We start from the raw sequence: 27,994 nt of genomic DNA, 5'->3' as shown, positions 1-27,994 counted from the left end.
AGAAGTATTTGTATAAAAAAAATGTTTTATGAGAAGGCAGAAATAAATATAAATTTTAAAAAGATATCCGTATAATTTTAAATTTTTAGGTATCCATGTTCATGCAAAAAAAAAAAAAAAAAAAAAAGCAAAAAAAAAGAAAAATCCTAACGGTCGGACCTCAATACCCTTTTGCCGTTCCCTCGTGACCGTTGCCTCATCTCGACGCCACCAAGCGCTCTTGCGACGAGGGGAATGCCACGCCGCTCTCCAACTCACACTTGCTATATCTATATCTATATCTATGTATATCATGGCTGCCGCCTCTCCGACGGAGCTCCCGTCCCCGCCCTCTTGATGGCCTCCGCCGTTCCTGCGCCGCTCCTCTCCGGCCATAGAGTGAGAGGGACGCTCGTCCAACGCCTCCTCCGCCGTCCTCTCCCTCCCACCTCCGCCCTAAGAGCAGCCGGCCGTAGGGCTTCTTGGAGAGCTCCTCCTCGCCGCCTCTTCCTCGGCCTCGGCGCCGTCTTCCTCGACCAGTTCGCCCGGATGGCCTCCGGCAGCGGCGGTCACTCTTTCACCGCAACGGCGCGGCCCGAACGGGGAGTCTCTCCCGTCGAACAGGTTGCCTTCAACATTCTTTCTTTCTTCCTTTCTTCCTTTCTTCTTTGTGAAATATTTTGCTCGGGCTTTTCAATTGGCCAATTCTTGGACCCTAGGGTTTATTTGCTTCCTTTTGCCTTGTTTAGGTACTGAAGAACGTGGAGTGGCCGGAGAAGTTTCCGTTCAAGGACGAGGACTTCGCCCGCTTCGACGAGTACTTACCCCTACCCATCTTCTGGTTTGATGTTGCTTCACTTCTTGATTCTTTGGGTTTTCTTTCTGATCTTTTAGATGATCTCCGTGACGCCATAGCCTTGTGATTATTGTAATTCAAGTATTCGAACAAGAAATGCTTAAGCTTTGCGCTTACGTCCTGCGTGTAATGCTGTCTTGGAAGCTGCCGTTACCATGAGATTGAATGGGAATTTATTGGCAAAAACCTATTATTTACCCTTTAGCTTCTATCTATCATGTTTCTTTCCTAGTTTCTCAAAGTATGGTTTTAGTATTTTTTTAAAAAAGGATATCTTTTTCTATTCCTGATGTCTTCCAAATTTCTGGAAGCAACAAATTTTGGTATTCATCTTTAGTCAAAGATTTGTTGGAAATTTGTTAAAAAAAACCCCGTCATGTGTATTTTAGCTTCTATATTTTTGTGTTCTTTCTCCTTTCCTGAGAATAGTCTTTTTGTGTTTGGATGTTTGGGAGTTCAATTTTCCTCTTATAAGTCAGCTGAAAAGGAATCATATCTTTTTCCGCTTTAACAATTAGAATGTGGACTTAGGAAAAATAACCAAAACCTATATTTCTATCTCATGGAAGTTATAGGGTTTTAATTTGAAGGTGATCTTTTTAGGTTTAGATGTTTGGATATATTCTTCATGGTTTCTTTTTCCACTTTTATGCCTTTTTATGTAAATCAGCAAAATTCTAATGTTTTTAATTTTGATTGTTTTTTCTGTATTTATTTTAGACTTTGCCATTTTGTCGCTGTAGTTAATGCATGCCGGACTATCGCCATATGGTGTCTTCTTTGACTTCTTTGTAGCATATTAGTTTTCTAGACTTTAACAACTAGAAAGTGCAGGGTGCTAGTTTTGTTATATTGATCCATGCCAACATATTGTACTATACCGGCAAGGTATTGGCACAAAATCTAGGTTCGGTTTGGTATATGAGTCGAACCGGTCCGTACTGGTTTGAATTGAGTGGAACCATACCGTACTATCTGGTACTGTCCAAAACTGAGGTTTGGTTCAATACATGAGTCGAGTTGGTCCGTACCAGTTCGATCCAAGCGGAATAGTCCGGTACCATCCCGTATTACCTAAAATCAGGGTGCGTACTATACCACCGTATTGACCTGTACTGGCTGATTTTGGATGGTACCATGATAAAAAGTGAGAAAAAAAGATTAGAAGTTATCTCGGCATGGAGATACATATTGTATCAGTACGATACATGGTACTGAGATTGCAAATCTTGGTAGGGAGTCCTTTTTCTTGAAGTTTTATGTCGTCTAGAGTGTTAGTAGATAACCTATTTTTCCCCTTTGTTGGAGAAAAAGTCTTTCCCATATTTCTAGACTAAGATCCTTAAAGATGTTGAACGCCATCGAAACTACCTGCTGTAATTTTGGTTACCTTTTCAACTATAGGGAGGTGCTTACCTTTTCAACTTTGTTCTATCCTATCTAGCAATTCATATATGATTAGTTTCCTGTCAGCATTGTTAAACTCATTTCACCATATGTCCCAGTCAATTGTTGCATCCACCATTAGTTGTGAAGCTCCTCATTCTTAATAACTTTCTTTCCTTAGTTTGCATCTCTTCTTTTCCATATTTTTTATATTCAATTTTGACAAATTCAAGCCCTTTTTCACATTAACACTTATTTATTGTGTAACTGATGCTGTAGCTTAAGCCTAAGGTTTGGGATTAAACCTTCTTTCTGATTGTCCATGACTTTTGGCAGATCCCCAGATTCCTTATTCTACTCAGAACCTCGTTTTGTTACGCATATTGACGATCCAGCAATTCATGCTCTTACCAATTATTATTCAAAAGTTTTTCCTCCAAGTAATTCTCCGGGTGTGTGCCTACTAGATTTATGTAGCAGCTGGGTAAGCTATTGTTCTTTCTTTTGTGCTGTAATTGTTTTCTTACTTTTATTATTTGTGTTCTTTCTATTCTAACTCGTGTGTTCTTTTGTTATACATGCAGGTTAGCCATTACCCAGCAGGATACAGACAGGATAGGATTGTAGGGATGGGTATGAATGAAGAAGAACTGAAGCGAAATCCAGTATTATATTGTCTTTTGTATTATTTATTATAGATGTTCTTGACTGCTTAATGAATCTTGGGATGCGGAAAAACATCAGCAGTTCAACATAACTCATGAATGTTTAAACCCATATGGCTATATTGAACCCTTAGCACTAAAGGTTCCCAAAGGATTTGGTTAGAAATGGAACCTAGCAATATGCATGTTATAGTAGGGTTTTTCGGCTATAGAATCTCAAATTTTCTGTCCTATGAGCCAGATGAAATAGAACTCCATAATTGATAGTAGGGCAGGAACTTCACAAAAAATCATCCGTTCACATGTCAATGCCATTCCCTGCCTTTATGCTCATTTTTTCCCTGAGCCTGCTTGTAACTCTAAAAAAAAATATAAATTACATTTTCTTATTCTTAGATCTTTAATTTCATTTCATAAAACAATCAGACACATTATTTTACCACACAATATTAGATCGTATTAGTAACGAGCCCCATGATCCATTATATGTAATTCATGGTGTGTTACTCAGTGATCAGATAACCTTGTCTGAAATTTAGTTTGATGATATCAGTTCAGAAAAACTCTGGACTAGAACAAATCTAATTGCTTAATCATTTGTTTGAAGGGGTTAAGGTACGTGGGAACTAAAGCATGCATGAGTTATGGTCTATGAGTATTGTTATTGTTCTCTTCTCATAGCCTTGTACAAAGGAATCATGATGCTAGGATTTCACAAAATGCTCATGTTTTGCACGTCTTTTTTTTTTTGGAATGTTGGAGCCTAAGTAGAGGATGAACAAGTAGGTCGCAGAGTTCTAGAAATCGAATTACTAATTGAGTGATGCTGCAATTTTTTTAAGATAAGACAGAATCTTGAAGTTTCTTATGTCATAGTAGATGAATTCTCCATGAAGTCTTGGGCTTTAATATTATTATTATTATCTTTTTTAACATAAAGAGAAAAAAACTGCTGACAATTAACATGAGAGGCAATATTATGGAAATGGTATCTATGCTAGTACTGCTTAGCTTTACTTGGAAGGTCTATATTTGCTTATGGTGCTACTATTAAGAGGTCAAATATGCCCCTTCTTTTACATGTTCTAAGTACTTTTTTTTAAAAAAAAAAATGTTGTATGACACCATCTGCCATGCTTTAAAAAAATAGCCATTAAAGTATTCCAAGTGGTTCAATGGATCTGTTGTAAATCAACTTGCTTTCTTTAGATAGGTTTGGACAAGATTTGAGAGCAAAATCCGCCACATCTAGGACTTGATCGCAAAACGTAACTTTCGAAATCTATAACTTTCTCATACTATGCCCATTTTCAATGTTCCAAGTGCCAAAATAAAGCTCTTACCAAGTACTACAAGCATGCGATGTAGAGTTTCGATGAGCTTTGGGGCCCAAAAGGGGTTGGTCAAATCAAGACTTTTCTTTTCGGATAATGCTTTTTGACTAGGTGTATCTTCTAATCATGAAGGAGTCAAGCAAAGGACAAAAGGCAAAGTTAATGTAGGAGCTAAGGCCAAACTCTCAGACGAGTTTCCCTGTTATGTACTTTCCTTACTATTTTAGAAAACTTTAATCTCTCTTAATAAGAAGAGGAATCTGATCAGGAGTTGGAGATGTGGAACTCACTAGTATAATAGAGGCATTGTAAATTAGTTTTACCATTGATTACTGAAAGTACAATGGGCAACAAATCCTACTTCCAGAATTTCTTTTATTTTTTTTAATTTTTGATGAGAGGCCTGAGTTGAGCAGATTGAGGAATTGCTCCACTCTCTCCAATCAAATCATAAAGAGAGAGATGATTACATTCAATTATAGGTGTGTTACTGATAGGGGAAGAAAAAGGAGCACAGGAAGAAGGATGGGCAGTGGCAATTTATAGTCACACATGTTCATAATTACATGATATGGTAGATAGACTTTATAAACGACCATGTTGGTATCATGCAACCCATAGTTAGGATTGGGCGGGGGCACACTTGTTGTCATTCTAGAATCAAGTAATTGCTTTGACCCTTGTTTAACCTGTTTAAAATTTTAATGAAGATGCATGTCTTGGATCTAGCCTACATTGGTTATTATATAACTCAATCAAGTCATCTCTAGATTAGCCATCCCTATGGAAGGATTATGGTATGTCAAGAGAGAAAGAAGGGGAAGAGAAAATGGTGAGTTGTGTGAAGATTGAGAAGTTTGGTGATGTTGTAATGATTAGATATGTTGGAACTTTGGCTTGTTTGGAATTTGGGAAAATGAAGGAATGTTGTGTGAGAAGAGTTAATGAATTGAAATTTGGAGAACAAAGAAAGTAATATTTCACGGATAGATGTGGAAGAGACTCAAGGTTTTATAGGATTTTAGGGGCTCCAGGGTGGAGGTGAAATGCATGGTAATGGTGGTGTATGTTAGATGGAAAAAGTAATAGTCAAGGTGGCTTCAAAACTAATTAAAAGTTCAAGTGCTTAAATATTTCTAATGCATAAAGTCCTACCTTTTTCTAATGATAGATAGAAAATATCCATCTAGCTTGCAAAATTGTAAGGTGACCATCAACTCCAAGCCCATAGGGAGTATATTAGATTCAAGTCTTGAAAGACCTATTGGCTAAGTGAATGTAACCCACTTATAGGACAAGTTTCTCTTTTCTATTTTCTTCTTTGCTTGTCGCAAGGGCATGCTATCTATATAGGTTTTTTACACATTATGAAATGTAGTTGTCTGATAATAATAGAAGTTAGTTATTTTCATGATTTGCACATTGGGTTTCACTATAAAAAGTTGATATTTGTTTTTCTGTGTCAAAGTTTATTTTATATCAAGAAATATGTCCTTTATGGTGTATTATCTCTTTCTACAAATTATAAGGATGCATGTTGTTAGTTGGTTTAATTAATTCTCCATTTGATTCTAAAAATCAACTTATTTTTTTTCAGGTTTTGACAGAGTATATTGTACAAGACCTAAATGTGAACCCCAAACTTCCTTTTGATGATAATACTTTTGATGTCATAACCAATGTGGTATGTTGTTCATCTCTAATTCTCGTATTCTCTCTAATTGTTTTTGAATTAAAGTTGTCTTCATGAGTGTCTTATTGTCCTCTGGCTTTTGTTCTGTTATTTGCATTTCATATTATCATTTTCTTTGCTTGTTAAGTTTCTTAAAAGGGTTTGACTTTTCATTTCATTTCTTTTCTTCTTTTTTTTATTTTTGTTGGGGGGCAGGGATTACTGGCATCTATTGGTCAATGCCATGACCTCAAAAACTATCAGTAGAATATGAATAATATATATATATATATATATATATGGAGAGAGAGAGAGAGAGAGAGAGAGAGAGTTAGGCTAGGCTGTACTCAAGTGCTTTTGAACCCAAATGCTTCCTATTGGAAACAATGATGCATCTTTCACAATGAAAATCGATACTATTGATCATGATCTATAATGTATAAAATGCCTATGGACATAGATCATGTTTAATGGTGTCAATTTCATTTTGAAAAGTCCATCATTTATTTCCACTAGGAAGTATTTGGGGCCAAATGCATCGAGTGCACCCTAGTCTCTCTCTCTCTCTCTCTCTCTCTCTATATATATATATATATATATATATATATATATATATATATATATATATATATGAGAACAACACACACACACACACACACATATATATATTCAGAATATTGTTGTGTCCTATAGAAGTAAGATGGCTCTATCTTCACTTGATGCAGCAAATGACCTGTCTTGGGAAAAATACCTTATAGTGCAAAATGAGCCATATTAGAGTCAATCTTGTATAGTTGAAGATGAGAAAGAAAAAACATTCTCCAGAACTGGTATATTTAGCACACAAAAGCCAACTAGTAATCCTGTCAGTTATCTGTTTAAGTCTCACTCATCAACTTTACTTCTTAGATACATTTATTCTTTGGATAATTTTGTATTTTAACTTGATATTTGGATCTGAACATCTGTCTCTGATTGCTTCTGTAGGTTAGTGTTGATTACGTGACCAAACCTATTGAAGTTTTTAAGGAGATGCAGCGGATTCTCAAACCTGGAGGTTTGGCTATAATGAGGTGATATACTTGTTGTTTTCTTTGTTTCCTTGTCTTCTTGGTCATCTTTTTTTAGCTATCAAAACTTTTCCCTGATTTGGGAATGAAATTTTCTCATGAATCATCAAAGGCACAGGTGTTTTTTCTTTACTGAACTTAGTTTCGTCTCATGTTTGGTAACTAGCATGGCAAACCCATTGAGGCTCGAAGCATTATACATATTATATAAATATAAAATATGTATATATGTTGGAGATGGATCTCCTTTTTTTTTTCTCAATATATCAATCAATTATTATGCTTAACTAAGTCATTTACATATTAAGTTATAAAGGAATCTCGTTAGATAAATTTGATGAGTTGCTCTATTGTGTTAGTCTGCACTCTAGTCTTGTAAAATGTATGTATGGATTTTTGAATTTTTCTTGATGCAATCAGATATTTTTCGCTATATGTCTTATGTTCTATGAACTCAATTTTAGATATGATTCAAGTTTTTACTAATGCTTTTTACATTCTCAAACATGTTGGGCCTATTCTGTTCTTGTGAAATGTAGTAGGCTGGTCTACATCTAGAGCTAATCAAAACCCGGGCCGGGCTCTACAGCAGAAATTAGGCCCGATGGCTATGCCCAGGCCCGGCCCAGCCCGACTGTCGGGCTTAAATTTTTGTCCAGTGCCGATCTGACTTTATAAATCTGATCCCAGGTCCGATCCGACAGGCCCGATTTTTCTTTGTTTGGAATTTGAAAATGGGCCAGAATGGCCCAATAGCTTAATGGGCTCTTTAAAACTGGATGTATTTTTCTATCTTTATTTTGTTTCTCTAATGGTTAATTGGGTTCAACACATGACTTGTGGGCCGGGCCGGGCCATTTTTAAAAGTCTTCAGGCTCGGCCCAAATTTTTGATCGGGTCGCTTTTTCTGCCCAGGCCCGACCCATGGACCTTTTTTTTAATGCCCAATCCCGAAAAATTTCGGGCCGGGCTGGGCGGGCCAGAAGGCCCATGGCAGAAGGCCTATGATCAGCTCTATCTACACCTGAAAGGATATTTAAGCATACATATGAAGAATTTTAAAATAAATAATAGTAGAAGATGGTCAAGGGTGGTGTTAAAGATTTTTTTTTTTTTGACCTATGATCAGGTGACATTTTTGTTTATATTATGATGCTTATACTAAGTAGCCTGAAACAGGTGCTGGTGCAGGGAAGCACATCAAGGTTTAAAAGTTAAGAGGGTGTAAGTGTCTAGAAAGCATCTATACAAATTTATAAATTTAAATTTTAATATTCATTATTGTAATTGTAGCCTTTTCTTTTGTATATTTAGAATGTTTCCTTGCTACTCCTCTCTCTTGCGCCCCCCCCCCCCCCACCCCTGTACACACCTAAACCCACTCACCCACTTGAGAAAAGTTGGCCCAAGACTTTAAGAGCCAAGTCCCTCCCATTTCTCTCTCTCTCTCTCTCTCTCTCTCTCTCTCTCTCTTCTTCCGACTCTCTCCCCCTCACTCTTCTCTTTATTTTCTCCCAACTCTCAACAACCACGCACCAAGGTTCACACTCTTCGTACTTGACGCTGTAACGGTGCCATCTTGGTACAGTGTCAATATGTCCGGTATAGGGGTCAATGTGGCATATCGATACTTGCTTCACTATCCTAACGTCTAAAGATTTGGTATCGGTGCGGTATGATGTGCCTGGTACACATTGGTATGGGATGGTATGGTATACCATGCATGTACTTTCCACTCCTTTCTCTCTCTTCTCTCAAGAGCCAAAGCCCTCCACTCCCTCTCTTCTCTCTCTCTCACCCCTCCCCCCCAACCTAAACCCGCTAATTGTTCTGAGGATTGCCTAAGAGCCAAGTCCCTTCCCTTCCAATACCTCTCTATCTCTCACTCTCTGTGTGCCCCAACATGTCATTCTTCCCCTTCACCTCTTCTTCCTCCTCCTTTTCATCTTCGCCATCCCACCAGCTCTTTCGTTGGTGCTGGTATTGCATGGGAATCAGATTTCGAAAACCCAAGCATAGGTCCTCTCTCTTTCTTTCTCTTGCTTTCTTTCTTGGCATGCTCCATCATGCCGTTCTCCTCCCCCTCCCTCCTCTCTTTCCTCCTCAATTCCCTTCCTCAACTCTGCTACCCTACCGCTGCCTCCTTTGGTGTTGGCATTGGCACTGCCTGCAAACCAGACTCCAGAGACCCAAGCAGGAATTATGGCCTTGATTGCCTTCTGCCTTCCCCTAGGATCCTCTGGGTGTAGCATCCTTTGCTACCCTACCCTTGCTAGACCTTGGCTCCACCACCCCACTACCTGAGCCTGTCCGATCCCAACTCCAATTGCCTCCGATTGTGTCAGCTTACGTCTTTCATGCTCTGCTCCATCCGCATCTTCAGATCAATAGACTCTCTCTGCCCCCCCACCCCCCCCCCCCCCCCCCCCCAACCCTCCTCTCTGTGATTTTGCTCCTCCACTTGTGATTGGGATGGTACTCTCGACTTGCGATTCTAGATTGTCCACCTTTCAATACCTATGCAAATATGCTTTTGAAGCACAGAGCCACAATTCCAAGTCATGTGAGGTAGGTATATGAGGCAATTCCAGCTCCTAAGGTCTTATATATGCAGTGTAGTGCGTGCATGTGTGTTGCTGCTGTGCAAGCTTTCATTAGATAAGGTAAGCTAACTTTACCTTAAGACTACATAAATCTAAAATATCCTGAGTGATTGGGATAAATTAGTCAAAGAAACATATTTGGATTTGCTATAGTGCTAAGTACTCACACACCATGGCGACCATGCTAGTGATGCTAATCTTGATTTCTTTGCATTCAAAGACATCTATGATCTAACTTCTTAAACAAACATTTTATGTTAGTAGATGACTTGTTCCCCTTACTTTTTTTTTATCTTATCTGATAAGAAATGTTAGTCAAACACTAAATCCATCAATTTGGTGAAAATTGCATATATGCTGCAAGAAGTGTATAGAGATATCTGCAACACATACCTTTACATGTAAATGAATATAGTTATGTACCTCCAGATTCTGGTATATAGTCTTAACCATTGTGGTTGATGCCTAACATCCATATTGCTAGGTGACAGTCTGCTGGTTTAGATGATAAGTTTTCATCTAAACTTATATACCATAAGTTTCCCATTTGAGGAGATAAGGAAGTCTATGCCAAGAAACTCTTTCCCATTTGAGGAGATAAGGAATCTTGTGAGTCTTGGCAGCCTGTTTTCACCCGTGTAGGACAGACGATAAGATGCCTGACTGACAAGTTGCATGGCAAGCTCTATTCGCTGGAAGTTTCTTATTGCACCTTGCGACTTTCAAATCTTCCAGTTGACCATAAAGTTACTGTTCGACATTCACCGTAAAAACCTCTCAAGGTTTAAATTGTCATCAATTTAAACTTTTGGTTGAGATCATATCCATAGAGTTTCGCTAATATGAAATAAATATAGAGATTGTGCTGGTGCATGATGTTCTAACATCCTACCAATCATATTTATAGCCTAGCCCTTTTTTAATTGTTTAAATATGACCTTTTTTAAAGCATACAATAACTAACCAGCTCTATTGTGGTTCCAAAATAGTTTCTCGAATCGTTGCTTTTGGACAAAAGCCATCTCTATTTGGACATCAACTGGTGATGTTGACCACGCTTGGATTGTTGGGTCCTATTTTCATTATGCTGGAGGTTTTGAACCACCTACGGTACGTGTTCATTGTATATTTTTAATTAAATTATCGTCTCTTTTGATATTATATATCTGATAATTTTGTTGTAACTGAATACTCTTGTAATCTTTCTTATTTTGTTTTGAGGATTGTCTTGGTATATTTTGTGTAGTTGTTAAGCAATGAATAAATTTATTGGATTATTTGAATGGATGAGGTGGATTAGAGTGTTTAGACTAGGCGCATTCATGCCTTGATAACTTTGCAGTTTGTTTATGGCAGCCAAATATATTTTTAGTGATCAGCAGAAGCTTGCTCAGAAAGACTGATGAATAAAACCTGGAACAATGTGTTGGAAAGGATAGTATATTTTAAGAATCAGAAGGAAGCAATTCTAGCTGGTTTGCTGATGTAAGATAATATGTTAAGACTGCTGGCTATCTTCTTTATCTGATCTGATATAGATTTTAGGTTTTAGAAGTAAATGACAAAATGAAGGCAGACTAATATGAAGAAGAGATTAAGGTTTAGTATCATGTTGCATAGAAATTTGAAACTAGTGAAGAAATGTAATTTGGAATACATCATTGATATTATAGGAAGGTGGATTGTAGAAAGAAGAAAGGAGAGGATAGGAACCAAAAATTACTTGACTATGTTAGATAATTATGAAGAATTTAATCCATACATCTTATGGTCAAATTGTAGGTTATGCTTAGCATGTTATCCTGCATTTTGCCATATCTAAAGGCATCATAAGCAATGCCAGTTTTCCTGTCTTTCTGAATATAGCTCAATCAACTAATACACTCCTGTTCAATCTGAAACTCAGTTATCTCATGAATTTTCCGTGGTACTTTGCTCGGGGGTGCCATTGGGTTGAGTTGGGTCTGGGTTTGGGGAGGATTAGATAGGGGATTAGGATCGAGTGGGGTTTGGGGCTGGCTTGGATTGCTGCATCAGGTCTAGTTTTTAGTAGTCTAAAGTGGGCACAGCCACAGGTGCGAGCATGCAGACGCAGCAAGGTTAAAGAATTTGGAAGCTGGAAGCACCTGAGAAGCTTGCATACAGATAATATACGTATAATATATATATGTTGAATATTATATAATATATAACTTTTTGAGGGAAAAAATCATGCTAAACAATGGGATTTGAACCCTTGCACCTGGGTTCTCTTGTCTTCCCCCTAACCACTCCAGCAACCAATAATTTCGTTTACGGTGCAAATTTGCCACCACTTCTTGGGGTTTGGCACCCCTCCCTATTTTTCCCCAACAAATTTAGTTGAGTAGGGTTTGTCTAAGGTGAGGATTTATAAGTGGTGACACATATATATGATCCCTCTGATGGTCCATGTTGGTCTTCTAGTAAGAGCAGATATATATTGCAATTGTCAAGTTCTTTGTGTGTTTGGTCGTGTAGGATTCTTTGGTCTTATTGGGGGACAAAAATTGGTCGCTACTCGGAGGAGTCCGGTAGGGAGTACTGAAATGTAATCTGAAGGTGAGATTTGGGGGCAATCATTCTGCACAAGTTTCTGTGATCCTTCTGGATGGTTTGTTTCAGAGCAAAAGTTTGCTGTCACCATTCGTCAATGGAGCTGTTCATGGACTTCTTATGAGATGGTTGCTTAGGAACTTTTTTGATCCTATCAGGGTTCTAATAAATGATCAATTGATATTGTCCATCACTAATGAGTCCATAACAGTTAGTCTATAAATGGGATTTGAAGGTGAGATAGCAATTCTTGTGTCATCTTGGGGTATGTATGCTCAGAAGTTTGGTGCAATTGTTTGTGCTGAACCTACTATGGTTGGTGACAGTTGCTTGATAGGTTCATTTCACGTGATTGACCAGTATTTGATGTAACTCGAGATGTTGTTTTCATGCTGTATGATTGTAATTATTGCATGAAATTGTCCTAGAAATTTGTAATCGAGTCACCTATCATCTTATTGGCAATTGTTCTTCCTTGCAGGCTGTTGACATATCTCCCAACCCTGGGCGTTCGGATCCCATGTATGCTGTGTATTCTAGAAAGCTAGAAACTGCATAAAGACCTATATTTTACTCTAAGTTCAGGGAAAGAAGAGCTTGGAATCTACCCCAAAAAAAAAATTGAAAGAAGAGCTTAAAAGGTATAAAATTCTAAGGTTTCTTTGATGTGATTTTCACGTAAAAATGTCCTTTTTGTATGATATTTAGTTTTCTGATTTATGTAATTAACATTTTCCTATTGATATTTTTTTTTTTTTAAAGTGAATCTCTCTTTATTTCTCACTTCTCTTCTATGGTCGAGTCCTCAAGTCGATTTTACGGCCCATGCCCCATCTGTACCTAATATCCAGGGTGCACTTTGGTGAGACTTTTTAGGCCTCCACCATGCTTTGCTTTGGCAGGTGTTGAGGAGTAATAGTCTCAGATCGGATAGATTAACGACTCTTATGGTGCTTATATATTTTTGGATCCGTTCATCTAATTTTTTTAAAAAGGTAGATATTCAATCAAACATAAGCTACTCTAGAAAGTACTATTTTTTCATGATCAACCAAACATGCTAAAATCATTTTTTCAGGCATCATATTTTCAAAAATCATCTCTCAGAAAAAAAAAAATTCTCATGAGGAAAATTTTTTTGCCCGAACCAAATAAGTTCTTAGCATATTTTTTGTGAGGCATTCATTAGTGCAGATCAGTATCACTTTAGCTCGTCCGGTTAAGTTAAGTCGCTTTTCTTGAATGCGATGTTACATGAAAGTAGGTGAGATAGCTTGCATGAAGCAATATTTATCACAAGTCGCAGTCCTGGCATTTGAAAGAGAGCATGGCCCATTTCAAACAACAAGAAAATCTTGAGGCCTAAGGGCGCAACCCTTTTCTCTTGCAGCCCTATTCTCCAACTACGTCTATTATTTCTTCATTCATTTAACAGATGGGGGGACATCATTTATCGAGGTGACATGAGTGGTTTGCTGATGGATCAGCCTGAAATTTGAGGTAGATGTGTGCCTCACCTATATTTCCATTCAGAAGTCGGAACAGATTCAATTCAGTGATCTTGTCTTAAAGTTGTTCATTTAATTTTCGGACCAGCAAATCTACTATGTTTCCAACTTTCAAGAATAAAATAGAACACCTTTTTAACTGGATGGTGTATCCAATCAAGAGCAGTATTTGTTGCCTGTCCACAATCCTTATCACTTCTTTTCTGGCTCGAGATTTCTCAAAATATGGGCGGCGTTCATCGCTTGAAAAGAAGATACTCTGGCATCCAAATGGGTCCTTGCTTGCAATAATAGTACATGATTTTGACGTCGCTTCGATATTTTGGTGGACAGCTGATGGTGAGATGAACTGGAATCTCAGAAAATCAACATTTCGGAATATTGGCCGGTGCTAGAAAACTCACATTAGCTGTTTCTTTAAGTGTGTAAGATTTTGATTTTGATGTTGACTTGTTAAAATCAATTTAAGATTGTAAAAGAAAGATTGGAAGATCTCAATGATAACCTGTTTAGGGTAACAGCTGATATCTCGAACATATGAGCCTGTTTGCTGAGATAATAAAATTTAAATTAAATTATAATTTTTTTTGAAGTCTATATTTATTACATTTACATCCAATAGTTTATAAAATATACACTTACATTCCATTAAATTAATGGCATTAGTGAAACTATTTTTGTGTTGGAAGTTGGATGATTATATTTTTTTATATTCTTAGGTAGTTGTTATATCTTATTTTTGTTATTTTTTGAAATTTTTCTGATGCGGCATTTGGATCCCATTTAATGTTAATGATTTGACTAACGTTCTGTTAAATTATGAGTTAAAGTATTGAATAAAAATAAATTGTATGAAGATAAGTGCAAATTTATCAAATTATTGAATATAAATATAATTTATATTTAAATTTTTTTTTAAAAAAAAATTACTCAAAAATTTATTCTATTGCTGCGTCCCTAATACCAGCAGAGATAAAAATCTTGCTCTAGTCCTCCATGACACCAGTTTGTCCCTGCTTTGGAAGTTGAGGAAGCCAACGTCTTGTGAGTGAAAAAAAAAAATAATAAAATTCAAAGGGAGATACTTGTTATTTCACGGAGACAAGCCTACCCTAAGAAATCTAGCCCTCGGAACCCTGACTTAGTTCCACGCGTCATCTCACCTCGTGGTACATGGACCCCCGCGATTTCAGAGATTCGCCAGCTTGGAAGATGCATTCAGTCCCTTTCGCACGCGCTCACACGTGCACGCAGGTGTCACACGACAATGCCTGATATAAACTAATCATAATTTGGGGACCCCTCACAATATGCCATCTATAGTTTACAAGCTTTTAAATACCCATAGTTATTTAACCATCATCATATTATCATAGTATAACATTGTACACTTTTGTTCATATTTCCCTCGTAACCATATATATGTTGTGGGAGGATCCGAATTTAGTCTCATATCGACCGTTCAGCGAAAAGGTCTGTGCCTTATAATGGGGAGACCAAACATTCCTCACGAAGCGCCTTTTGAAGGGCAAAACCGTGAGGGCATCCCCCGTCAGCGCTGGATGCGCGGGCTGGAAATGTCTCCCCCCGTAGCGTTGGACGCGCGGGTTGGAGCGCCCAAAGCGGACAATACTTCGTGAGGGACGCAGTCTCTTTCTCTGCTCGGCTCGGTTGGGACTATGCTGTTGCGTGGGCCCAAAAAATTCCGCAACAGATGGCGCGCCAGATAGGGGTACCCTCCCCCCACCCCCCCTCTTAGGTCCGGGGGGCTGTATTGTGGGAGGGCCCGAATTTAGTCACATATCGACCGTTCAGCAGAAAGATCTTTGCCTTATAATGGGGAGGCCAAAACTTTTCCTCACGAGGCGCCTTTTGAAGGGCAAAATCGTGAGGGCATCCCCTGTCAGTGCTGGACGCGCGGGCCGGAAATGGCTCCCCCCGTAGCACTGGACGCGCGAGCCGGAGCGCCCAAAGCGGACAATATCTCGTGAGAGACGTAGTCTCTTTCTCTACTCGGCTCGGTTGGGACTATGCTGTTGCGTGGGCCCAAAAAATCTCGCAACAATATATATATATATATATGTATATGTATATATATATATGTATATGTATATATATATATGTATATGTATATATATATGTATATGTATATATATATATGTATATGTATATATATATATGTATATGTATATATACATATGTATATGTATATATACATATGTATATGTATATATATATATGTATATGTATATATATATATATATGTATATATATAGTATGTATGTATGTATGTATGTATATTTGTACTCTCATATTATCCTTTGCTTGACAGCAGATGTAACGGTTGCAAGCAGATTGGGTTGGATCATGCACTTTTTTTTTTAAGATGGTATCGAGTTCAATATTACTTTGCTGACATAGAGATTTTTTGAATGAAATTAGATTTATAATTATCAAAAATGTAAGCCATATGAATATTGTAAATCAAATATTTAACTATATCTTAAACATATTATACTGAAAAATAACAAGTGACGGCATCTAGTCATTATCAACAATCTATCTAATCTACTTGAAATAAGTTATATATAAATATTTTTTATGTATGCTTAATCCAAAATAACTTGCTTTATGATTGGATGGTTCCAGATTGGAAAGGGATTGATTCAATCCTTACAACCTCCCTGGCCATTATTTTTATTTTATTACTAAACAACAATTGTCGTGGGGCTCCGTCTTTTGCGGGTTCGCATGTTCTTGAAAATTTTGCCATGGACGTAACCAACCAGAGGAGCCGAAGGCAGAAAAGGTTGGTGCAATGATAAGGTCTGCATGAGAAAAAATCAGAGGAACACGTGATTACTTGGGCTATGATCCCTACAAAGATACTCACGCATCTAACATCGGAGAGGACTTTGTGATCACACTCCCACTTGTGACAAAGAAAGAGAGAGAGAGAGAGAGAGAGAGAGAGAGAGAGAGGGAGAAGTCCATCCCATCCCTCTCAATTACATCAATGCACTCAATTCACAGCTAGTGCTCCAACTATTCTCAAATTATATCTATTCTACACCAGCAGTCCTAGACCCGTGTTTGGTAAACATACTGAGAAAATACTTTTAGTATGACAAAATGATCATGAAAGACATTGTATAGTATTATACAACATAGTATAATAAAATATAATATATATTAATACATAAATATATAATATAGTAATATAATATTGTATACAATAGCATAATAATATAATATAATTTGCTATTATATAACATAATATATCAATGTATTAACATATAATGTAATATAATATTATATTTATCATATAATACACTAATAAAGATATAAAATATTATCATTATTATCATTATATATTAATATTATCGTTTTCTATAATTATTATATTTTATCATGGGTATTTTGGTTATAAAAAAAAATTATAACTCCAAATAGCTTTTCGATGGGGCCTAAAATTGCTTCCTTTTTCGTTTTTTTGGAGCCCTACAATAGCTCTGCTAAACGGGCCTCTAATACTTGCATGTTTCACTCCTGATAAACTCCTTATGTTTTTCACTTCTAATACTTGCAAAATCAATCTATGCATTAATCGATCTTGTTAGGTGTTCATACACTAAACAAAAGGCATGGGAACACTTTATTAATTTTGATGGTCGCTAATGCTGCATCTCATAAAAATGAGAGCATATTGATATAAACTCCTTCACATATGTGTACTTTTGATCTTGAGCGCTTGTATACTTGCTGAAAAGAACTGATTGCTTGTATTTGTGCAATTTAGTCGATATAAATAATATCTGAGAGGCCTATGATATCTAGATCCATCGATCTTTCTTTTAGTTTCATCATGAAAGCATACTACCGGGATTATAATTTGAGCAACACAATCTGTACATTGGCGACTCAGACATTTTTTTTCCCTTGTGACTGATCAGGGTCCAGCTCCATCATGTATGTATCGAAAGAGACAATGTCAGCGAAGTCGTGAATTTTTGCATCATGTAACATCGACTTCAAAATAACCCGAAGATCTTGACATGATTATATTGTTCATGAGGCTTTTGACAGTTGCCCCCCATTATATGAGGGTGTGTGATTCTTACACTCAACTATACTGCTATAACTGTGTTCTGCATCTGCTAGAAGTAAAGCCTTAGTTGAAATGGTCTGTTGTATTCTGTATTTGGTAAGTAGCCTAATTAATGCACAAATTTCTACAAGCAAACACACCTTCAGAAGGCACGAAGAAAATCTTCTCGGGGTGCAGTTCATGTTCAAGATCATCGATCAAGAAATAATTGTTAGATGAATTGTTGCAAGACAATATTCTATGCTGAGAACCCTGATGCTTCTCTATTTAGAGCCCTGCAGCCCGCTGTCAAGTTCCCTAGAAACTCGTCTTATTCTTTTGTATCTCCACATAGTAATTGGCTTCTTTTTGATCATTAGAATGTATCCATGAATCATAGTAAATTGCAAAAGAAAAAGGAGTTCATTTGTCTTGCATTTTGTTTAAAATTTATTTCCTTATTTCCAGTGATTAGGATGAAACCTGTATATTTAAATGCTATAGAACATGTTGCTTGGATTTCTGTTCATGTACATTGATGGGTGACTTTCAAACTGGGCATGATAGCATGACTAACGGGCATAAACAACGATCCATGTGCAATAATTGAGGTTGGGGGTGAAAAGATAGAAATCGGAAGTGCAGAACTTGGATATATATAATGGTACTTTGGAAGTGTCAGTAAGCAGTCTTTTATAAGGACACAAGAAAATATTGCTGATTTAAGGTCCAAACAACTTGACAAGATGCAGTCAATATTAATGGACATCTGATAAACCTTTCTTTTCTCAACAGGAAAAAGAAAAGGTACGTGCAGTTATTGGTTGTATTTGTGAAGGACAAGGATGATTAATCTCTTACTCGATTGCGTTTAGATTAATCGCATTGGTTTCATGTAGCTAAGCTTCAATTTGGAGTCCTTTTACCTTCAATTTTTATGTCAACTAGCATCTTTTTCTTATTTCAAATTAACTAAATTGTGATTGAAGGAGGTTTCGGTCCATATATAGGTCAATTTCTTACTTGGCGAACAAATCTATGGTGCATGGCCATGCATCAGATTTTTATGCAGGTATGTACGTCTCTCTGCATGCATGAATCTCAAGGCAAGTCTCGACATGGTAGAATCCTTGAACCATTGCTTATGGAGGCAAGTCTCAATGAGCCAACGTTCATCAAAGCAAGTCTTAGGTGCGTGGCATGTACTAGATTTCCTTCTACGGTCGGTCGGTCGGCGACATGAAATTTTAATATGCAGGCATTTCTCCATGCATGTGCATGTTTACATTTGAATATTGCATATTTTCTATTTCCATGCACTGGTCTTCATATGCCATTCACTGCATGCCCACTCGCAATTCTCATACAGAAATCTCCATGCACATGCATTCACATGAATGTACCAAGTCACAAGTCATGTGTGTCTCTGTTCTAAGCCTACTTCTTCTTCACATGCTGCACTGCACTGATTAAACTGACAATCCCATTACTTAACATTCATAAAATCCAATCCTTGTATTAGGCCTCCAACATCATTCAAAAGCAGTCAGTGGCTTATTATCCAAAACTCACCGGGTTGAAAGCATCGATATAGTCCAAGTACCAAGAATATACAAACATACATACATATCTCTCTCTCTCTCTCTCTATATATATATATACATATACATACATACATACATATATATATATATATATATATAATGTGCATGTGCAAGCCTATGCACGCGCTTATGTTGAAGGTAATTTATATAAGGTGTAGGTATCAAGGATATATATGTAGTAGGGTGCCTCTGATAGGCTGGGGGTCATTATCTCTCCTATGGGAAGATCCAAATATAAAAGGGAACTGATACCCTTGATCTTATTTTAAAATATTTTTATGTTCTTTTTTCAGAGATACCATTAATTGCTTGACCCTTGGGTCTTCCATGTTGATGACTCCTTGCCATGGGTTGGTGCAACAACTACCCATCAGCTGGGAACTACGTCCCTTCAAAGCACATGCAATAGCATGCATCACGTTATGATCTCTATTTGTTTAGTTGCCCCCACGAGATATGGCTTTATGTACATAGTTCCATGTGCAAGTTCGTTTCTGCTACAGTACTATGGCGAACGAGAAGCCTACACATTACTTTCATACACCTTAAAACTCCATAGGCCACGAAAACAGTGCAATATTTATAAACATGCATTTCTCTGATCGTAATCTTGTCGAAAGGTGGTTTATTGCCCAAAAAATCTACTGTTAAATTTATAATTCGGATATATGGTCGGCGTAGATCGATAGACTAGATCTTCCGATATTTCTTATGCTCTTGTTAAATAGATAAGCATTAATAAGAAGAGAGATGGGTCATCATCATTCTAAATCAATCAACATCTGCCACAGACCTGATCTGTAACAAAATTCTAAACAATTTAAGATGGAAGCAAATGAGAACTGTTTGCATCTGTGGGACCGACGATCGAACTATAGTCAAATGGAAGCTTATGCATATTGCAGTACAGCAGAAACTTAATAAGGGCCCGTTTGTCACTGTTGTTGCTTTTGTGTTTTGTTTCTGTGCAAATCAGTGAAGATATGGATGACAGTGTTTGCATGAAACTTCTGATTCCTTACTTTTATTTTCACTATGTTCTGCGAGCTGGCAATATCTTTGCTTCCAAAAAATCTGAAAATTTTATGAATAATTTGAAAAATATTAGAAGTTTGATTATACATGTTGTTGAGTTTAGTTCATTTTTTATTTTAGATTTTGAAAAATAAAAGAAGCATATATACCAAACTGGCTTTAGATTTCAGCCAATAGATCTAAAGTATACTTGTAAATGATTCACATTTCAGTATTTCAAAGTGGCAGATTAGGCTGTCAATTTTATTACTAAATCTATTGAAGTAAAATTTGAAAATATTCTAATGATGCATGTAAGTATTATAGAAGTCATGTCTAATTACTTAACTATACCTATTAGTTAAGTAGTTTTCTTTAACTCTCTCTCTCTCCCTCTATCATGCAACTTTTTCTATTTTCATTTCTAAAGTTACAATCATAAGCTAGAAACAAAATAGTAGTATGCATCAACATACACATCAAAATTTTAGCTGTATGACACTCGTCGCTGAATTTTAAGCTCTTGCTTTAGTCTAGAACTAAAATCGTGCCGAGGGGAACAACAAACCTTATCATGTTTGCGGTCCCCTGCCTCTTTTAGTTTCAACATAATGCATGCAAGGTCCAAGTGAGCAAAACCTACCACTGCCTACCTCATTGACCAGAAATTTAGACATTCCATCCATTCCAATTATTTTTTATACACTAACTCAAATAAATTAGCACATAAGTAAGGTTTGTTTTGACTATTGATTTATGTCATGTCTTTCTTTCTCTAAGGGAAGATCGCACCTCTTGTTTCTTCTAGATCAACTTTGACGATAACATATATTGAATGGAAATATAGTGAAAGAAGGAATCACCTCCCTGCAGCGGCTTTTTTTTTCTTTGTCCTTTCCCATAAAAATAGTGGCAAATTGTAACAAAATAAATAAATAAATAAAATAATAGTAGTTATATACATTGTTCAATCTGAAAGTAGAATTAGTAATTAGTCATTTTAACAAAAAAAAAAAAAATCGATGACTTCATGTAATAACAAGCTATTTTCACGATCAATTTCCACACTTGGATTGAAAATATTATTTGTTAAGATTAACAATCAAAATATATACAAAACAACGATTATTACTATCTAAAGGCTCATTATGAATGCATATGTTTAATAACACAACAAAGGCCTTATAAAAAGGACCTAAATATTTGTGGAATGGTAGTACCCAGTGATGTAGGTTCCATGCATGCCTGCATATACCTGCGTAGCTAAATAAAAACATAATGATCATTAAAAGAATATGCACCACCAATACATTAATGCTAATTTGCTGAATAAAATGGTGTTGCTTGCTCCACAGCATAATATTTCTTGGTTGGATTTTTTTTTTTTTTTTTGCAATGGTCATTGTTTACAAAGTATCTTTTGCTGAAATAAATAAATAAATAAATCAGGCTTTTGGTTTCCATGGTCAACAAAGGGAGCAAACCTGGATCTCGGACTCTGACACCAACCCAACGTCACGACAGCGAAGACAGCAGCCCACAAGATCTCACCCGTCCAAGCCCAATCCGGACGGCGCCCACAAGGCCCATCCTGCTTTGGGACCACACCAACCCATTCGTCACTACCGCCTGAAACCGTATTATATCCAAACAAAATAACGTAACCGCCCTGCTCTATCTCACCTCACATGAGAAATCTCTTCTTTTTTCCTTCTGTTTGTCTTATTTTTCTCCTGTCACCTCTCCCCACATTGCACAGGATCTCTGCTTCTCCTCTGTGCCTTTTGACATTAAAAAATAAAAGAAAGGGCGATTCCTTTGCCTCTTTATATTCCCCTTTGCTCTTTCATTTCTTGGTCTAGTTCTCCATTGCTTCCACTACTGTACTGGACTTCATAAGACAGCACAATGGTCCTCCTAACAACTAGCTCTATATCAACCTTCCTCATAGTTTTGTTCATCACAAGCAGCCTAGTGCCCACAGTTGGTCCCTCCCACCGGCCATGGCCTGAGGAGCTGCCGGAAGAGCTCCAAGCCCTCGGCATAGGCCCCAGGACACGTATCGACCACCATGCCACCACCCGGGCCTCCACCGACTTCGGCCGTCTCACGCAGGCCCTCCCGGCCGCCGTGCTCTATCCTTCATCGGTCCATGACATTATGACGCTCGTCCGATTCTCCTACTCTTCTCCCAAACCTTTCACCATCGCCCCTCGAGGCCATGGCCACTCGGTTAGAGGGCAGGCGCTGGCTCCCCATGGAGTGGTCATCGAGATGACGTCCATGAGGAGAGGCGGCGGCGGCGACGGCGACGGCGAGCCACGGATTCGTGTTTCGCCGGCGGGATCCGTCTCGGGCTATGTGGATGCCGGCGGCGAGCAGTTCTGGATCGATGTGCTGCGGGAGACGCTGAAATATGGCCTTGCGCCGATGTCGTGGACCGATTACTTGTATCTGACCGTCGGCGGCACGCTTTCTAATGCCGGGGTCAGCGGCCAAGCCTTCCTGCATGGCCCCCAGATCTCTAACGTCTATGAATTGGATGTCATCACCGGTATGAATTATCTCCGTCTGATGGCATAATTTTTCGTAACTTTTATCTGACAGCATAATTTTTCCAATTTTCTGAAGCATCAGAAACAAGAGAACACATCAGCAACTGTATCTACTACAATCATAGGAACATGAAAGTCCAATGATGCAACATCCATATGGTGTATAAGATTAAATCAACTTTTGTACCTTAGTTTTGTAATATAGTGATAGCATAAGCTGCATCTATACTGATATATCCAAATCCTTTGAATGATAGATAAGATTGATCTGGATAGTTTACCACGCATTTTGGCATGACACGTTAACTGTGCTGGTTGCACCAAACTCAAAGCATTGACATAGTTTTTCATGTCGCGTCGTAGGATCGTTAAATCTCTTGTTGTGACGTAGGGAAGGGAGAGATGGTGACGTGCTCGGAGGACCACGAGCCGGACCTATTCTTTGCGGTTCTAGGAGGCTTGGGTCAGTTCGGAATCATCACCCGTGCTCGCATCGCCTTGGAGCCGGCACCACAAATGGTAATTAACCAAGGAATTAAAGCTTTGCTTTGATCGATATTTCAACATCAATATATAGATGCTTATGTGGCATGTAATATGATCATGTAGGTGAGATGGGTGCGATTGATCTACACGAACTTCGAGGCATTTGCGAGGGACCAGGAGAAATTGATATCTTTGGATGATGGAAATAAGGGGTTTAACTATGTGGAAGGTTCTATTCTCATGGACCATCATGTAGGTAATAATTGGAGATCTTCCTTTTTCTCGGAAAGGGACCTGGAGAGAATAAGCAGCCTAGCAGCACAGTATGGTGCTGTCTATTGCTTGGAGGGAGCCAGGTATTATGACAAGGCCATGGTTCATATGGTTGATCAGGTAAGAGTTCCCGCACCCACCACCCCAACTTAAGCTAGCTTGGACGCATGCTGATGTCTACGTGGGGAACCATGTTGTTTTACTACAACGTTCACTGTGATCATAGGGTCCATCTTTTCTTGATTCTCCTACAAAGATCTCCCATAAAATTCTTTTGTTTCTGCTAGGAATGACATATGGTACGTACATAGCTCCCCGACCCTGTTGTCCAAACACAGTTGGTGGTCCATAGCTATATGGTCCTGCAGGGTCACATAGCTCATGCAATTATTATTTGCATAAGATTAACATGTCCTCAAAAAAAAACATGGTTCAAGTTTCTTTGCTTTGTTATGTCATTATCATTGTTATTATTATTGCTAACACTAATGTTTACATTATATTTTTAAACAAAAAAACGGATTGCTTTACTTTTGAAAAAAAAAAAAAAAAAGGAGTCCTGCTCAATTAGTACATGGCCGCATGCAGCTCGGTCCCAAGTCCTACAGCTAGGGAGTAGTGTGGGGGTGCACCTACAAGTCCCAGACAGCCCACAAAATATCCCTCAACCACGTTATATCCCGTCCTTTACTTGTGCTTTGTCTGAACTATTACAAACCACTAGCCGTTGTGCCACCTGCATCATAAAGTGCTCGAACCACCTCAGTTGGAATCCAATGCACCATCTCAAATACCTTCCTTGGTATCAAATTGCCACGTCAAACAAATGGGTTACTAGATATCTCATATCTTGATTGAGTCTTCCCTCAACCAATATGAATCTTTGATGACTTGGTTAGCCCTTAAAACTCGTGCTTGATTTCTGTCGGCATGCGAATTCATTATAACACTTTGGGCCATTGGCAGGAACTCGAGTGGTTGCTTGAAGGTTTGAGCTTCATGCCAGGATTTGCATTTACGAACGACGTCACCTACATTCGTTTCCTCAACAGGGTGCGTGATGGAGAACTGAAGCTTCGCTCCCAGGGGCTCTGGAATGTCCCCCATCCATGGCTCAACATCTTTGTTCCTAGGTCTAGGATCATCGATTTCGATCGAGGAGTCTTCAAGTCCATCCTTAGGCATGACAACTCGACGGGTCCAATTCTGATTTACCCCATGGACAGAAACAAGTATGCATGCAGTTGCATGCAGCTCATCATTTATAGATTTTTATCATGAAGTATGAGTGATAAAATGGATTTGATGCAGGTGGGATCGGAGGATGTCGGCTGTGATTCCTGATGAAGAGATCTTCTATTCTATTGGGCTGTTGCGGTCCGGGGTGCATGCATGGGAGCGGTTGGAGAATCAAAACAAGGAGATACTTCATTTCTGCAATCAGGCTGGAATCAGTCATAAGCAGTATTTACCCCATTATACAACTCAGGCTGATTGGATGGAACATTTTGGCTCAAAATGGGAGACAATTGTGGAGAGGAAAAGGAGGTATGATCCGAAATCCCTGTTGTCGCCCGGGCAGCAGATATTTACTTCCTCAATGGCTGCTCACAACTCCTCTTCCAAATTCTAGCAGACCTTGACCATGTGTTTTGGAAATAGAGAGCTTCATCAAGGAAGCTAATAGTGCTCAACATGAAAAAACTTTGGTGTACAGTTTAGAGGAAAGAAAAAAAAAAGAGGGGGGGGGGGGGGGGTTGTTAGGTTTCTATGGTACTTTATCCATGTATATTTTTTTTTTCAGAGTACTAGTTACATGAGCAAGTACAAGGAGAGGGAAGAGGATAACATTAAATGGAGGATGGGTATTCACCCTGAAAAAAGAATGGAGAATGGTTATAATGTTTTTGGTATTCGTTGTGTCGGGTGCTCTATCATGTCCCTTGGATGATGGCACTTAAGAGCTAGTGATGATGCCAGCTGATACTGAATGACATGTCCTGCGAAGGATAAGGTAATGACATGGATGAAATGACATATAACTTCATTCATGTTCCCTTCTCGCCCATGGTCAATCTACTTGCTTCTCAGTTATGGAGTCTGTCATGAACTCATGATATTGGATTGTGCTTGTGGACTGTGAATAGCAGGTGAAGGGTTAGGTCTATCAGGGTACACCATGGTAAGTGCCAAGAGACCTATTGGATGTCCATCCTGCCAGGATCTGAAGTGAATTAAGAATTCTAGTGCTACGCTTTCTTATAATGACAAACTAAAACAATCATAAATAAATCGAAAATCAACAGGAATGATGTGCAAAAAATAATATTTTCAGTATAAAAGGCATGCTCTGATTAGATCCGCAGGTAAGTCTTTATCACCACACTAAGAAACTATTCCACTTAGCTCTCATCCTTTGACCTCAGATGACAACACTGACTCCATGCTCATCTGTAGTCATAATTTCTTCATGTAGATCATTTCTGAACTTTTGTTCCACATGTAGCATCTGGATTTTCCACCAAGTCAATGGTGAGCTCAGGATTAGGGACATGTAACTCTATATTTTAAATTCATGGCCCTCTTAGCCTGATGAAATTTGGATTTGATTAAGATGGCTATCCAAGATAAGTTTATTGTAATGAAGGAAGTTTCTAAGACTGGCAGATGATCGGTGTCCTACAGGATTCTCAGTCAATCTTTAAGTTTCAATAGTGGTACTATCATGTATTAAAGAGGTAAATTTTTCCTTGCAAGATGATAATTAAGTCATATGAACTACAACATTTTCCCCGTGGTGAAATTGGTGTAGAAACATAGAGAGTCCACTTGTTGTATGGTACTTGGTTTGCAATAGTAGACCTAAGATTTTCCATTCCGATTTTAGTTGGTTTGATATCAAACCATAGTTTTATGAAAACCCGTGTGGACATGTATTTAGTCCCACATCGGTTATGCATTGGGTAGATCTTGTTAGAACCACCATTCTCACCGGATGACTCCTCTCAGCAGTCTTCCAACGGCTAGTGAGAAGTGGCCAGTGATCAGTTTCTTCTACCGGCTCAGAAGCTTCGAGCTACAAGATGTCTGAGGCGTATTCCCACGAGATTCCCACGAGCAGCTTCTTTCTTTAGTTATAACAAAATTCTGTTGTAACAATAGTTTGTTAAAAATGTTTCTCTTTCTGAAACGAAAGAGCTTTCTCTTTCTGAAACTCTATATATTTGAATGAACAGTGTAAGGTTGGCTGAGTTAGCTAAACCAGTTATTCAACTGTCTTACTGTTTTCTTTCATGGTATCAGAGCTCTCAAGCTCACGCTTAATCCTGGTATAGCTTTCATACTTCTCACAAATGGCTGCCTCTGAAACCACGTCTTCCTTCACCCCAAGAGATTCCTCCTTACCATTTATCATGCCCAATATTGCACAGCTTATCTCTGTAAAACTGGATGGCTCCAATTATCTTGTTTGGAGATCTCAGTTCCTGCCGGTGCTTAGAAGCCATGATTTGTTGGGTATCGTGGATGGCTCTGAAGCATGTCCTCCCAGCATTCTTACTGATGGCTCACCAAATCCGGCGTTTATGGTATGGCATAAGAAGGACCAATGTCTACTGAGTTGGTTCCTATCTTCTCTCTCAGAAAAGCTTATCTCTACCGTTTATGGCTTGGATACTTCCAAGCAAGTGTGGAGTGCTCTTGCATCCCGTTTCTCTTCTCAATCTAGATCTCGCCTTGCCCATATCCGGCGTCAACTCCAAACTCTTTCTCAAACTAACAAAAGCTGCATGGAGTATCTTGAATACGCCAAGTCTTTGGCAGATCAGCTTGCTGCTGCTGGTAAACCAGTAGATGATCAAGATCTGATTTCATATGTTCTTGGTGGTCTACATCCAACATTTAATCCGTTTGTGACTTCCTTCAATTTTGCCTCCCGAGATAAGGATTTTTCATTGGAGGATTTTCAAGCTGAACTGTTGAGTTATGAGTCCATGCTTGATATTCAGAATGCCTCTCTTCAATCTGATCACACTCAGTTCGCCCTGGCAGCTGTAAAAACGAAGCCCTTAAACTTTATAAGAAAGCCAAAACCTCAGAACAATTTCACTCGGCTACAACAGCAGTCTCCAACTAGACTGCCCACCAGTCACTCACCAAAACACCCATCTCGACTCAATGGAAACATGAATACTACAGCTCCTATATGCCAGATTTGTAACAAACCACGGCACACAGCACTTGATTGCTACCATAGGTTTGATTACTCCTATCAAGGTCGTCTTCCACCATCTGATCTTGCAGCAATGGTCGCTGAAGCTAATACTGCC

General features: G+C 38.4%; 2 protein-coding genes across 6 annotated transcripts; both read left to right on the top strand.

Moving 5' to 3' along the window:
* Positions 1-208: 208 nt before the first annotated feature.
* Positions 209-13,807, top strand: LOC103712833 (S-adenosyl-L-methionine-dependent methyltransferases superfamily protein). 4 transcript variants are annotated; one of them, XR_005511315.3, is made up of 9 exons: positions 209-603; positions 729-796; positions 2,558-2,705; positions 2,806-2,886; positions 5,818-5,904; positions 6,880-6,965; positions 10,555-10,675; positions 12,621-12,780; positions 13,575-13,807. XR_005511315.3 is itself a non-coding variant. In XM_039125242.3 (8 exons), exons 1-8 carry the CDS (start codon positions 235-237, stop codon positions 12,696-12,698), a joined length of 1,038 nt encoding a protein of 345 aa, XP_038981170.2. In that variant the 5' UTR covers positions 209-234; the 3' UTR covers positions 12,699-12,922. The 4 variants fall into 4 exon arrangements, 1 of the variants encoding a protein (XP_038981170.2); XR_005511314.3 differs by having other exon boundaries at positions 13,404-13,807; XR_015973055.2 differs by having other exon boundaries at positions 13,530-13,632.
* An 8,268-nt stretch (positions 13,808-22,075) lies between these two features.
* On the top strand, positions 22,076-25,579 carry LOC103712865 (cytokinin dehydrogenase 6-like). 2 transcript variants are annotated; one of them, XM_088710515.2, is made up of 6 exons: positions 22,076-22,906; positions 23,299-23,426; positions 23,517-23,786; positions 24,633-24,898; positions 24,978-25,214; positions 25,471-25,579. In XM_088710515.2, the coding sequence occupies exons 1-6, from the start codon at positions 22,261-22,263 to the stop codon at positions 25,484-25,486; spliced, it is 1,563 nt and encodes a 520-aa protein (XP_088566641.2). In that variant the 5' UTR covers positions 22,076-22,260; the 3' UTR covers positions 25,487-25,579. The 2 variants fall into 2 exon arrangements, with proteins under 2 accessions (XP_088566641.2, XP_026662638.3); XM_026806837.4 differs by having other exon boundaries at positions 22,077-22,906; positions 24,978-25,579.
* Positions 25,580-27,994: the final 2,415 nt, after the last annotated feature.

The sequence above is a fragment of the Phoenix dactylifera genome, chromosome 1 (genome assembly GCF_051530095.1).
Source record: "Phoenix dactylifera cultivar Ajwa chromosome 1, Ajwa_hap1_PhDact_Kaust_v1.1, whole genome shotgun sequence".
Lineage (NCBI taxonomy): Eukaryota > Viridiplantae > Streptophyta > Magnoliopsida > Arecales > Arecaceae > Phoenix > Phoenix dactylifera.
This window is presented reverse-complemented; position numbering and strand designations above follow the sequence as displayed.